Genomic DNA, 13340 nt, shown 5'->3' with positions numbered 1-13340 from the left:
ACAAGGTAATCTTGGGAATGGGGGGCGGGAGGAATTAACAGTTAGAAGGATGGAGGAATGGGTTCATGTAGGAGATGAACTAAGGATTCTGATTTGAAGAGAATAGGAGCACATGTAGTTCAGAGAAGGAGAATATCTAGGGCTTAGAGAGATGGGAGGTGGAAGGTCATATGTGAAGGTCAAATTGGCTGGATTGTAGAGTTCATAAAGGGAAGAACATATAATGTAGTTGCAAAGGAAGTTTGGAGCCAGACTTTGAAGCACCTTAAATGTCAATGGAATTGACATGGCATTCTAGACCAATAGCTACTAGGATTTTTTGAGTAGGAGAGTGACACAGGTCAGATTCATCCTTTAGCAAAATCACTTTGACAGATGTGTGGTGGATATGTTGCAGAAAGGGGACTGGAGGCAGGGAGACTGACTAGAACCCTATTACTATGGCCTAATGGAGAGAGGTGAGGAGGGACTGAAGGGGGAGGATGCAAGAGATTTTGTGGAGGCAGCATTAGTAAAATGTAATTTTTCTAATTGCCTTTTGCAGCCATTACAGACCCTCCCACAGGTTACAGGGAGACGTTTCTCCATTTGAGACATGCTGAGCTATTGTCTTTCAGCACAGATTGAGAGGGCGAGACAAAGGAAGTAGTCACATGGAAGGAGTATGGCATATTTACATGGGAGCAGGCACATTATTTGATTGTACATGGTGCTGGATGGATCTTCTCCTAGACAAAGCAGGCATCTCAATCTTTCATCCTAGCTGGGTAGTGACATGCTTTGACAGTGTCTATAAACTACATCCAATTACATGGTAGGTGACATTTCTCCAGAGTCCAATGAGGTATTTCCTGTCATCATCACCCACAGGAGGGATGTCTCTGTGCCTCTCTTCAGAGGGGATGCATACTAATTTTTTTCTTGTCCTGGGTCTGAGGTACATTTGTCACTACCTATAAATCTCTTCTGGCTTCTTCCTGAATTTCAGTCTTCAAGATTTCTACCACACCTCCAAATGAAAGACGTATAGATGTCAAAGAGAAGGGAGGAAGGCAGGAAGGAAACAAACATTTATTAAACTCCTTGGGTCAAGTGATTTATAATTATTCTCTCCATTGGTCCTCACAGATACCCTGAGAGGTGGGTGCTATTATTATTATCTTCATCATCTCCATTTACAGATGAGGAAACTGAGGCAAACAGAAGTTAAATGACTTGCACAGGGTCACAGAGCTGTCTGAGGCTGGATCTGAACTCTTCCTGATTCTAGGCCTAGTTCTCCATCCTCTGTGCCACCAAACTGCCTGGGGGATACCTAGAGAGAGCCCAGAGCTAAGACTCAGGGTCCAGCTTCAGACTCCGTGGGTGACCCCAGACAAATTTCTTCCTTTCTTTTGGTCTCAATTTTTCTATCTGTATGATGGAAGTACTGTCATTATCAACACAGGATGCCAGGACTATGGATTGGTGAGTTTCCTGATTAGAGATTCCTGAGAGTAAGCAGGTTGATGCCATGGAAAGGTTTTATCCCCTTTTCCCCTTTCTCTTCCATGTTTTATGCTACTGACACCTTATAGGTCATCTTGTGAAACAGAGGAAGGGGCAGAGCCTTCAGCAAGAGCTGACAGACAATATTTGTTCAGGTTTTCTATTGTTATTTCATTACAAGCTTCTGTAACAAAGTTTGCCTGGCTTTCCCCAGAGGAGCATTCTCTCAATGATGATAAAAAAGAAGCCAAATAGTGTCCTAGAAGTTTCCATAATTGAAAGAGATGTGTGTGTGTGTGTGTGTTGTGTGTGTGTGTGTGTGTGTGTGTGTGTGTGTGTGTGTGTGTGTGTGTGTGTGTGTAGGGGAAGCCACAGGCATCCCAGAAAAGGGATAATGGCCTCATTCCTTCTTTTTTCCATGTTTATTTTTAATTTATACAATAGAACAAGCATTTCCATACCATAGTATAATAAAAAATATGATTGCACATGAAACTGAATATCCATTACATACAAGTTAGTATTGCCTTTAAATATATAATAGCTATCATGTAAATTTCTTTTTTTTTAATTTTTTTCCTCCCCCCCACCCCTACCCTAGAGATGGCTACCATTAGACACAAGATGAAAGTAAAACCATTTTAAGAAGTTATTTTGCCTAATTGTATGACAATAAATTTAACTATTTAAGTGAAATATTAGAATATTTACAAAAATATAAGTTGCCTAGATGAGCAGAAGAGGAAATAGAATATCTAACTAGACCTGTTTTAGAAAAAAAAATAAACAGGCCATAAAATGAGCTTCCTAAGAAAATAGCACCAGGATCAGATGGATTTACAAATGAATTCTATCAAACATTTAAAGATCAACTAATTCTAATATTAAATAAATTATTTGTAATAATAGGCAAGAAGGGATCCTACCAAACTCCTTTCCTGAGACAAATATGATACTGATACCTAAACCAGAAAGAGTGAAAACAGAGAAAGAAAATTATAGAGCAGTTTCCTTAATGAATATAGATGCCTCATTCCTTCTAGGTAGAATGTTCAATAAGGCCAGATAGCAACATTGAAGGTTTCAGAATCCAGTTAAGTCTTGAGGGAGCAGGGGTGAGGGGTGGGGTGGCAATGGGGAGTGGGGTAGGGCAGTGAGGGTGGGATGAGCAGGGCGTCAAAATGCTCTCTGGTTTTGCCATTCTAGTGCAAAACATTTCTTTCGCCAAAGATCAAAATACAACAAGGCCTTTTAATAATAGCAGCACACTAACAAGATGCTTCTCCCTCCATTCATTGCAGAGGTGGGGAATTACAGACATGCATCGCTGTGTATACAGTCAAAAAGGGTCAAAATGTCATTTAGTTTGCTGAACTCCTTCCCCTCCTCCTTTTCTTTATTCATCTTTGTTTCAAGGGATGGCTCATTAGGGAGGAGAGAAGGAAGGGATATATTTAGAGTAGAATATATTGTAAAAACCAAAGGCACCAATTAAAATAAGAATTTAAAAAATAATTCCTCACACTCAATGGACTCATAGATTTGGAGCGGGGAGAGGTTTTAGAAATAATCTAGTCCAGCTCCCTCATTTTATAGATGAGAAAACTGAGATCCAGAGGAGGAGGGTGAACTGGGTACGTTTGCAGATGCAGAGAATGAACAGGGACAGGGTTTGATCCTGGGTCCTCAGTCTCCATAATCAGTGTTCTTTTATCTATAGCATCTTTGCTAAGAATTCTCAGGCAGCCCTGGAAATTAGTGGGGCAAGTATTAATATCCCTGTTTTATGGAGGAGGAAACTGAAGCTTGGAAGAGTTAAGGGATTTTCCCAAGATCACACATGTAGCAAGAAACACATATAGCAAGACTCTAAACCCAAGTATCTTTCCATATAACTCTATCTCTAAGTAATGGGCTGACTCTACCTAGAATATTCTTAAAATCCAGTGTCCTGCAACTGAATCACCCACTACCAAAGTTCCTGGTGAAGAGATATATATCCCTCTTTGAAGCAGAGAGGTAGGGAATTCCTAGGACAGAATGTTACGTACATTGTCAGTTACTATATAGGTCAGAGATGATTAACTTGAGGTATGTGAAGTTGTTTTACAATTTTAAAAAATAAATTGATACTTTCCTTATATATGTTTTTATGTAAACTAAATATAAAATGTACATTTATACATGTTATTTAAGTATAGTTGAAGTAAAGCTCCAGAAATGCCCATCCCCCAGACCATAGAAAATACTGGTCTCATGGTAATAGTTAGAAGAAACTTTTATATTAGACCCAGCTCACATATGCCCTTCCATTTTCTATTCTTGCCTCTAAAGTAAGGCTATTGACACTTGAGAGATTGACTCAACCACCTAGCAAATTCATTAACACCTGGTGAATTCCCAACTGACTTGTATTTTTAGCAGTTTTGTGTTCATTCTGACCACAAGGGCTACTAGAATCCTGAGAAAGACTCTAACTTTGGGCCAGGACATTCTCTCACCAGGATTTCACCAAAATGGAAACCGGAGTGTCTCTTCTGCTCAGCAGCTCAGTCTGGTCTGCTTCTGTCTCAAGTCAGCAGGAAGCTTTCAAAGGCAGTGAGGATAGACCCTGATGGAACCAGCTGTCCCAGTGATTGATGTGTTCCCCATTATCCCACAGTCCAGAAGAAAGGAGAATGTCTCAGTACTCTCAGGCAGCCCAAATGCTGTGCCAGCTATGGTGACTGTCCAGGAGAGCCAGTCAGCAGACCTGTACAATTCTGAGAGCTCCTGACACAGTCTAGTGGCAGCCCAACAGGTCATTATATCTTGTGCAACATTCTGGGTCACCAGAGAAACAATAGCCTAGTGAATCATCCTTGACAAGTCCATCAATGCTGAAGGATCAAAGGTGAGAGGGTGGGATAGAGAGTGAGGTCTGTGGTCTAGGGTCTGATAGGCCAGGACAGCAGGTGATGCCCAATGACAGGTCCAAGTTCAGGACAGCCAGAAGGTGGACTTAATGAAGGACCCATGAGGATACACCAAACTGGACAAGGGGGAGGATTTCTGAAAGCTGCTACTAGAGGCTACAGTGTTACTATGTAGCTTTCTTGAACATTCTCCCTAGAAGGAATGGGGCTGTTATCCCTTCTCCAGGATGCCTTCCACCCCTCACTTCTCATCCCCAATTTGTGTTGACTCCACCCAACCAAATCCTCCCCATCTGTTAGGGTCTTATCTGCCTAGAAAAAAGTCAGTCCTTGCTCTCAAGGACCTCGTGGTCTAACTGGAAACTGTGTATAAACAACTGTGAACAAACAAGACTTATATGGGACAAATTGGGGATACTGGCAAAATAAGTCCCCTCCCCCGCACTTCCCTACCTGTAAGACCTCCTTTTTCTTTTAAGAGACCTCCTATAAATCTTGCAGACCTCCTGATTCTCCTATTCCCTTAGGCTCAGCTCGCAGATACTGTAAAATGTATAGGAATAGTCTAATAAACTCGCTCACACTGTGCTTTGAATGACTGATAAATGTTTCATATATGTGCCCTCAGAAGACCGAGGAGAAAAACCCATAGGAAGGAAAGTAAAATTCCAGATACTGAGGCAGGGTGCTAAGGGATAGCAGTTGGGGTGGCAGAGGGAGTGTCCTCAGTGTCCTCATATCTGCCCAAATGTAGCACTGACCTTGAATTTTCTGTCTCATGGCCTTTTAAGGCAATTGCTGGCTACAGGGCTACTTGTCCATGAGAGTAAGACATAACCCCTTAAGTTTCTTCATGGTATAAGTTGTATTTAGGGTCTTCCTTGGGAATCTGGATTTACAGAGAAAGATTATTTCAAGCTGTTTGGACACATAGATTGTTTTTGGCTGTGGTTTCTCCAGGAATTAGACATCTATTCATCCTACCCCTGTGAGACTAGCTCCCACAATTCCTCACATGGGGCTTAATCTTACTTTACCCAAAAAGATAGAAGGGGGCTATCAGTGCACAACTTCTACAGTCCCTCTTCCCCTTCCTGTTCCCCTCCCCACTTATTAATACCAAATATCTATGTAGGATTTATGAGGACACAAGGAAGGAAGAAAAGAGGGTAGGATGGAGGGAAAGAGGGAAGGAGGGAGGGCCAGTTTTTCTTGGCCTCAAGCATTACCAGTATCTGTATCAGTATCAGTATCTGCTCAAGAAAAGAGGAAGGCACAGCCCTGTGCCAGAACTAGCCCCCTTAGGCTGAAAGTGTAGAATGTGCTTGAACTCTCCTGGGGGGTCCTGGGTCAGTGATGAATTCTGGGAGCTATTGACAGCCTGGCTAGAGAAAGGGAGGGAGCAGAACTGCTCTGGTTTTCTGAACTCAGACTCCAGTTGCACTTTTTGATGTGGTGAAGTAGATTGAGATGGGGGAGGGAAATCCTGAAACCCAAAAGATCTGGAGCATTTCCCCAAACATAAAATATGGACTCCTCCTCCAAGGGCAATATTTGGGGGAGGAGGATTTTCCCCCTCCCCCAAATCATTTAGTCTCTCATTCTTCTTGGTCCCATAAAAAGGCCTGTAATAATGACTGCTTTGCCATCTGGGGAGGGGGAAAAAAGTAACAAAGGTTATAATTTCTAAGCCAAATTCTTCTTTTACAATGGTCCTTTTCTTTAGAAAAGCTGTGAGGGGCTGTGGTTAGCCAGGCAACAATGAAGCAGTATGTAACAGGGACTTTAAAAATTAATATGGAACCCTGGCATTTTCCAAAGACTAGATCTTAATCTTAGGTGCCCCTGGGGCAAGTGAAGGGGGTAATTGAGAAAGCAGAAGGTTTTTTTTAAAGGGGAGGGAGAGTATGTATAAAGAAAAACAATGCAGAGTTGAGGTTAGAGCCTAGCAGCTGGGAACAGCTGGGAGGGCTCAGATGGCATTAAAATGTTCCAGCCCAGACTCAGCTGCTACATACATGTATATAGGCATGCCTATATACATATACACACATATGTTACCAATATAGCCTGATGAGAACTCACATACTGGACTTTAGATACAACAAAGAGCAAAACTTGGGGCTTTTGAAACCTCAGGGTCTCTAGCCCTCTGTCCCAGTTACATACCCATAAAAAGCCTCCTGTAAAGGTAGAAGCAGAGCAAACCATGGAAATGAGAGGCAGTGTTTTGGAGTGGACAACGTGCTGGTTAGGCAGCCAGAGGACCTGTAGTCAAATCCCACCTCTGTCACTTACTGCTTCTGTAGTCTTGGGCAAGTCACTTAACTAATTTGCACCTCTGTTTCCTCATCTACCAAATAAAGGCATTGGGCTAGTTGACCTTTAAGGTCTCTTCCAGGCGCTAAATTTATGATGCTATGAATGGTTTCTTGTTAATAGGGATGAGACTTTGCAGGGTCTTTATTAGCACTATCCCAACAAAAGGCTGAATGGGAGCATTGATGTGCTGTCTCTCGGTTTGGTGTTTCTGGCCTGTCAGTGACACATGCGGCACAGGACTATGTGTTTCATCCCTGGGGTCTCTAGGGTCTGTGGAATGTTCTCTCTGGAGCTTTCGTATTGAATAAGACATTTGTGCAATCGTTCCCTAGTCAGCTTAATACACAGTCCATTGTCACTGTTGGGTGAGGGAAAGATAGAGGGTCCAGCATTACTCAGAATCTACGAGCCTTCTGAACTGTTCACAGGGCAAGAAGTGACCAAGACTGAAAGGAGTTAAGGCAGAGAGAGATGAGTGGAGAAGGAAGCAGAGAATCTTGTCTTTCCAGCTTCAGTATTTGTGCTGAAACAGTTGTCTTCCCTTTCTCTCTGCTGCCTTTTGATTCCCCCTATTCTTCCTGTTCCAGGCTACTCTTTTGCTCAGTCCCAAACCTGCTGACCAAATTGCTTGACCACTAAGTAAAGACAATGTATAAACTTTTTATTCTAGGCATTGTATATAGATCTAATGATATGGCCAATAACCAAGTTATTTGACCATTAAGTCAAGAAAACTCAGACAGATAGCTTCATGAGACACTCAGTAATATCTTAGGGGTAATTAAGAAAGCAAGTTGGGATTCACTGATACTATCTCAGACACACAGATTCTAGTGGGACAGAATCATCAGAACCATATGAGGTCTAGATAAACACTAGATATAGCCCAGACTTAAAACTAGCATTATGTAAATTGCAATATATGGAGGTAATGGAATATAACTATGCTATAAGAGATGATGAAGAATTCAGAGAAATATGGAGAGACTTATATAAACTGATGCAAAGTAAAGTAAGGAGAACCAGTTTAAAAAAAGTAAAGCAGTAATAGCAGCAATGCAAATGCGAAGATTACCACCAAACAAAAAGAAATTGAATGTTGTACAGTTATAATGATGAAGCTTGTTCCTGAAGAAAAGATGAGAAAATGTTTCTCCCTACTTTCTTCAGAGAGGTGGGGAGGTGGGCCTATGGGTGTGGAATGCTGCATGTATTGTAAGATTTGATCAATGTGTTAGTCAGTTTTGCAGAACTGCTTTTTGCCTCTCTTTTTTATTCTTTGTTATACTGGGGATGACTTGCTGGATAGGGAATGGGGGAGGGATATATATTCAGAAATGAAGGGGATGTAAAAACAAAAGATATCAAATAAAATGAAAAAGAAGCAGTCAGGTTTAGGGTTATGTTGACATTTCCTTAGAGTCTGTGGATTATTAAATGGGAGGGACCCTAAACTTCTGGAAGATTTGGGATACTAATTAGTAAGATAAATGCAATTATCATCCACTTCAAGATGCTAGGAAAAGTCCCAACTGGCCCTTCCACTGTCCTCTCTGGCAGCCTCCTAAAACACCTATGAAGAGACAATCATACGTACACCCATGGCTTGGGACTGAAAAGGATGGACTCCCACATCCCCTACCTGTGGTTCCAAGTCTATGTTGACTCTGTAGGCTTGTGCTTTGCCATCATCGGGATTGCTAGACGACCAGGCCTTCCCTTCAGTTCTATAATAAAGAATTTAGGAGAATTAGTAAGTACTATCAGGAGCCCAACCTGATCAAATTGTCTAGACAAGAAGCTTGTCATCCACTCAAAGTCACAGTCATCACAGCTCAATGATGCTCAAACCTATTTAGGCAATCACGCGAGGTCTAGGGAGATGTCAGGATGCATGGGAAACACTTGTGGCCTTGGTGTCACTGACTTAGACAAATATTCCATGTAGGCAAGGCACCAGGAAACCACAGAGGCTCTGCAGTCCCCTTTCAGCACAATAGACGACTTCACTCCTGAGATCTCAGAAGAACTAGATTTCTAAGGAATCACTCCTCCAAGTCATTATCCTCATCAGGAAACTAGTCTCTTATTGGAAACAGAAACTAAGAGAAACAATTAATATTAAAAAAAGAGGATTAATAAGATTTAGTGCTCCCAGTGTCTCATCGTGTTATTGTCTATGGTACAGTCCAGCCCTTGATCGCACACTGCCATATTTTGTCTTTTGTGTGAGCCCTGTTTTCTTTCCAGATTGTGCACAACTCTTTGAAAGGAGGGCCTGGCCATCAACTGGGCGAAGCAAAACAAACTGCGGTATACGAATGGAATGGAATTGTTGTGCTGGAACAAAAGACGAAGGCTGCAGAGAAGCATGGAAAGACATTTATGAGCTGGTGCAGGGTAAAGTAGACCAAGGTGGGAAAACACCATGCACAGCGACTACAACGGTTTAAACAGAAAGGCTAGCAACAAAATCCCTGCAACGGAGCACCATGTAATTGTAGTAAACAGTTAGTGCTCTTTTCTTTGTAAAAGTGAGAGAGACTCAGGGTGGGAAATATTACATGTACTCTCAGATTTGGTTGATGTCTGATTTGTTCTCCTAAATTGTTTTTTTCTCCCCTCCCTCTTTTGTTTCTTTGTTACAAGGGTTGACTCTCTGGGGAGGTGAGGATTAGGAAGGGAGGGGAGATGGAGATATATTGGGAAATGAAGGTGATGTTAAAAAAAAAAAAGGATAGAATTTTTTTGAAAGAAAGAAAGCAGGGGGCTAGGGTTTCTTCGTTCTCTGTTGCTCCAGACTCCAAACTTCCTGAGGGACAGGATTTAGGTCTGCTTCTCCTCTGCTTCCTCTGGACTCAGCTCAATGGGGGTAGTTCCCAAATCTGGTCACCCTTCTATCTCCTCCCAGACTGTAGCTGCCACAAGAGCAGAGCCTGATTCTGCCCCCTTTTCTGTCTCCCCAACAGCAGAGACTGTCATGAGGAGGTTGGGTGATGCTGAGTGACTAAGCTGGATTTGCTGTTTATTTTTCTTCCAAAGGAGATGGCTAGGGGAGCATGTCTTTACTTAAGAAATAAAAATTTAAGAGAGTTTCAAGGCAAAAACAAAGTGAAAAGGCTAACGAGGCAGAAGCTATATCCTGACAGAGGTTGGAGGGAAGAACCATGTGACACACCGAGGAGGAAGGGATGAAGGAGGACCATTGGGCATTTGGAGTTAAGTGGCAGATAAAGCTCCTACCATACATAGATACGGCAACTGAACCCTTTCAGGAAGAGGCAGCTAGCTACTTGTAGTCCAAGAGATGATGATGTAGATCTGTGGGGGTTGTTAGGAGAGAGATTAATTTATAAGAAAGAAGACCCAAACAGTGGTGATTGGTGGCTCCCTGCTATTTAGGTTTGTATTCTTATTTTTTTTTTTTGGTCTGGACCTTTGATTTCATCTATGTAGGGAATTCCTGTTTCTAATGCAAATCAATAACTTACAATCTTATAGGGGAAGTATTGACAGGTCAAGTGACTTGCCCTGAATCACACAACCATTATATCATAGTATCAGAGACAGGAATTGAATCCACTTCTTCCTGACTCCAAGGCCAGCTCTCTATCCACTGTACCACACAGCCTCTCCGGCTATTTACTAATCTGTTATTAATAATAGAAAGGTCTGCTATTTTTTCATTGTCAGTAGAATAAAATACTAACTCTTTATTCAGCATTTAAAGCTCTCAACAATCTGACTCCAACCTACCTTTGCGACCTAACCTCTGACCTAGCCAAATTAGATAGTTAGCTGGTTCCTAAACTCAACCTACTATCTCCTTATGCCATGCAGTGCCAAACTTTTCCCAGTGCCTGGAATATACTTCCCCCTTATCTCTACCTCTCAAAATATTTCTCTTCTTTCAAGGTTCAACTCAGGTACCACCTCCTTTACAAGGGTTGCCCTAATTACCTTCCCCTCTTAATGAAATTTGCCTCTTCAGTTTTCCTTGCACTATACTATTTGTTTATGGGCTGCATTCCTCCTACCAGGCGTGGGGAATCTGCAGTCTTGGGGCTCCATGTGGTCTTGAGGACAAAGGTTCCTCATCCCTGCATACAAGTTCCCTAAAGGTAGGAACTTTCCCTTATATCCCCTAGTTTTCTAACAGTACCTTGCACATGGGAGGCATATAATGAATGTTTCTTGAAGTAAACTGACTTCCCACAACACATATAACTAGGATGTTGTAGAGAGAATCCCAAGGCTTGGCAAACCTGGTGACCTCAACCCACTCATGGTAATCCACATGAAGTCAATATTAGCAACAGAAGGAGCTGAGAACATACTGCTAAGGCCCATGATGTCTTGAGCAAGAAACTGACACATGGTATTCTGATGCCTTCTGTTGATTATAGGCAGAGAGGCTTCACAGAGAAAAGGCAGATTTGGGAAGAGAACATCTAGTTAGGGACAATATTTGGATTTTTGGGTCAAGGCTTAAAATATAGGAATGGGCTTGGCCAAAGATGTAGTATGCTCAATGGAGATTCATAAAAATATATCACCTGAGGTCTTCCAAAGCTGTTCAAGAAAGCTTTAAACTAAACAGAGAGGGGGAGAGAGAAAACCACCCATGAGTCTATAAAACTAGATATCAGAGACAGTAGCAGCCACAACATAAGGCAAAGGGCAGCAGAGATACCCAATAATTTGTAAGAGAAACCCCCCCCCCCCAAGGAACCAGTAATTAAACCAAGGGCTTTAGTGGTTTGTATGCAAATATACAAAGTAAGGGTAATAAGCAAAGTGAATAGAAATCCTTACTCAAAGGACAAATTTGACTTCATAGGCATTGTTACACTTTGCCAGGATAAGATTCATAACTGGAATATGTCTGGACAGGTATATCTCATGGAAAAGCAATAGAAGAAATAAAGGATGATTGGTTGAGTGGTATTGGGATAATACATTCATGTGACATAATCCAGCAAAGAGAGGAGGAAAACACTAGACAGAAAATTTGGATAAAGATGAACAAAAGGGAACAACTGAAGTGATCTCACCATGGATAAATAGAGGTGTACTACCCTGACAGAAAGAGGAAACAGATGAGAAATTAAGAAAATAGATCACAAACCTGGGGCATAGCTATGACACAGCATTTGTGAGATACTTCAATTATTCAAACATCTGCTATGGTTTTTTCTTGGCCAAAAGCAGAGTGGGTGATAAATTATTGGCTTGCCTGAAGGATAATTTCATTCTTCAAATTGTGAAGAAATAAAGTGGATAGAGCACCAAACCTGGAGTCAGGAAGACCTGAGTTCAAATTCAGCTGCAGATACTTAATTAGCTGTGTGATCCTAGGCAAGTCACTTCACTTCTGTTTGCCTCAGTTTTCTAACTTATAAAATGGGGAAAATAATAGCACCTATCTCTCAGAGTTGTTATGAGGATCATATGAGATAATTTAAAAAGCATTTAGCAGTGCCTGGCACATAGTAGGCACTATAGAAATGCAAGCTATACCTATAGTTAATCTGGAAATGATTCTGATGAGTGGGGATGGACTAGTTGCTGAAGTCAAAATGATAACTTGGGAGAGGAATGACCGTTCCAATGTTAAGTAAAGTGAAGTCAAGCATCATCAGATATGTACCCTAGATTTAGAGCAGGCATATTTCTTTTTTTTTTTTTTTTTAGTATTAAACATATTTTCACATTAGTCATGATGTAAAGAAGAATTAGAACTCATGGGAGGAACCACGAGAAAAAAGAAACAAAATAAAACAACAAAAGAAAAGGAGAGCAAAAAGTATACTTCCACCTGCATTTAGACTCCAAAGTTCTTTCTCTGGATATGGATAGCATTTTCCATAGTGAGTCTTTCGGAGTTGTCTTAGATCCTTGCATTGCTGAGAAGAGCCAAGTCTACCAAAGTCAGTCATTGTACAATGTGGTTGTTACTGTGTAAAATGTTCTCCTGACTCTTCTCATTTCACTCAACATCAGTTCATATAAGTCCAGGTTTTTCTGAAGTCCACCTTTGAGCAGGCATATTTCAAAGGATTCAGAGAAAGGTTAAGTAGAATCCAGTGACTTGAAATTCTACAAGGAATTCAGCCTAAGAAGGACAGAGCATTCTCAAGAATGAAATTCTGATGATGGAAACAAAAACAACTCTAGTGAGGAAGAAATATGGGAAATCTGGAAAGCAGGAATTCATCAATGTAGATTGTTTTAAAAAGATATGACAAGCGCAGGTAATGGTGGATGAATTTTTAAAAATGTGTTTTATAATCCTGTGAGAATGATGTCAGAAGCACTAAAATTGAGAATGAGCTCAGGCTGTTGAGGGTAACCAAAATGTCAACCAAAAGGTGTTTTTAAATGCCTACATCAGGAAAAAGAGGAAAATAAAACACTCTCAGGGTATGGAACACTGACAATGGATGATGGAGAGAAGACAACTACTTAACTTTTATTTAGCTTTTCCTTTCTCTGCTAAGACAAATGGTCTTTAGAACAGGAAAAACAGAACAAAACTGGTTAATAAAGAATTGAAATTTAAGATAATTAATGAGGTGATGGTCTCCAGTAATGGCTACCTGACTCTGAGAAGAT

General features: G+C 41.1%; 1 protein-coding gene across 1 annotated transcript in view; it reads right to left on the bottom strand.

Moving 5' to 3' along the window:
• The window catches only part of PDLIM4 (PDZ and LIM domain 4), a 101619-nt gene that overhangs the window by 35484 nt on the left and 52795 nt on the right, over window positions 1–13340 (bottom strand). Inside the window, exon 3 of the mRNA XM_072629995.1 lies at window positions 8368–8452. Within this exon, the coding sequence (XP_072486096.1) occupies window positions 8368–8452 (85 nt within the window). The remainder of the gene's footprint in view (window positions 1–8367; window positions 8453–13340) is intronic.

The sequence above is a fragment of the Notamacropus eugenii genome, chromosome 1 (assembly GCF_028372415.1).
Source record: "Notamacropus eugenii isolate mMacEug1 chromosome 1, mMacEug1.pri_v2, whole genome shotgun sequence".
NCBI classification, from domain to species: Eukaryota; Metazoa; Chordata; class Mammalia; order Diprotodontia; family Macropodidae; genus Notamacropus; species Notamacropus eugenii.
Note: the sequence above shows the minus strand (reverse complement) of the source record. Positions and strands in the feature narration are given on the sequence as shown.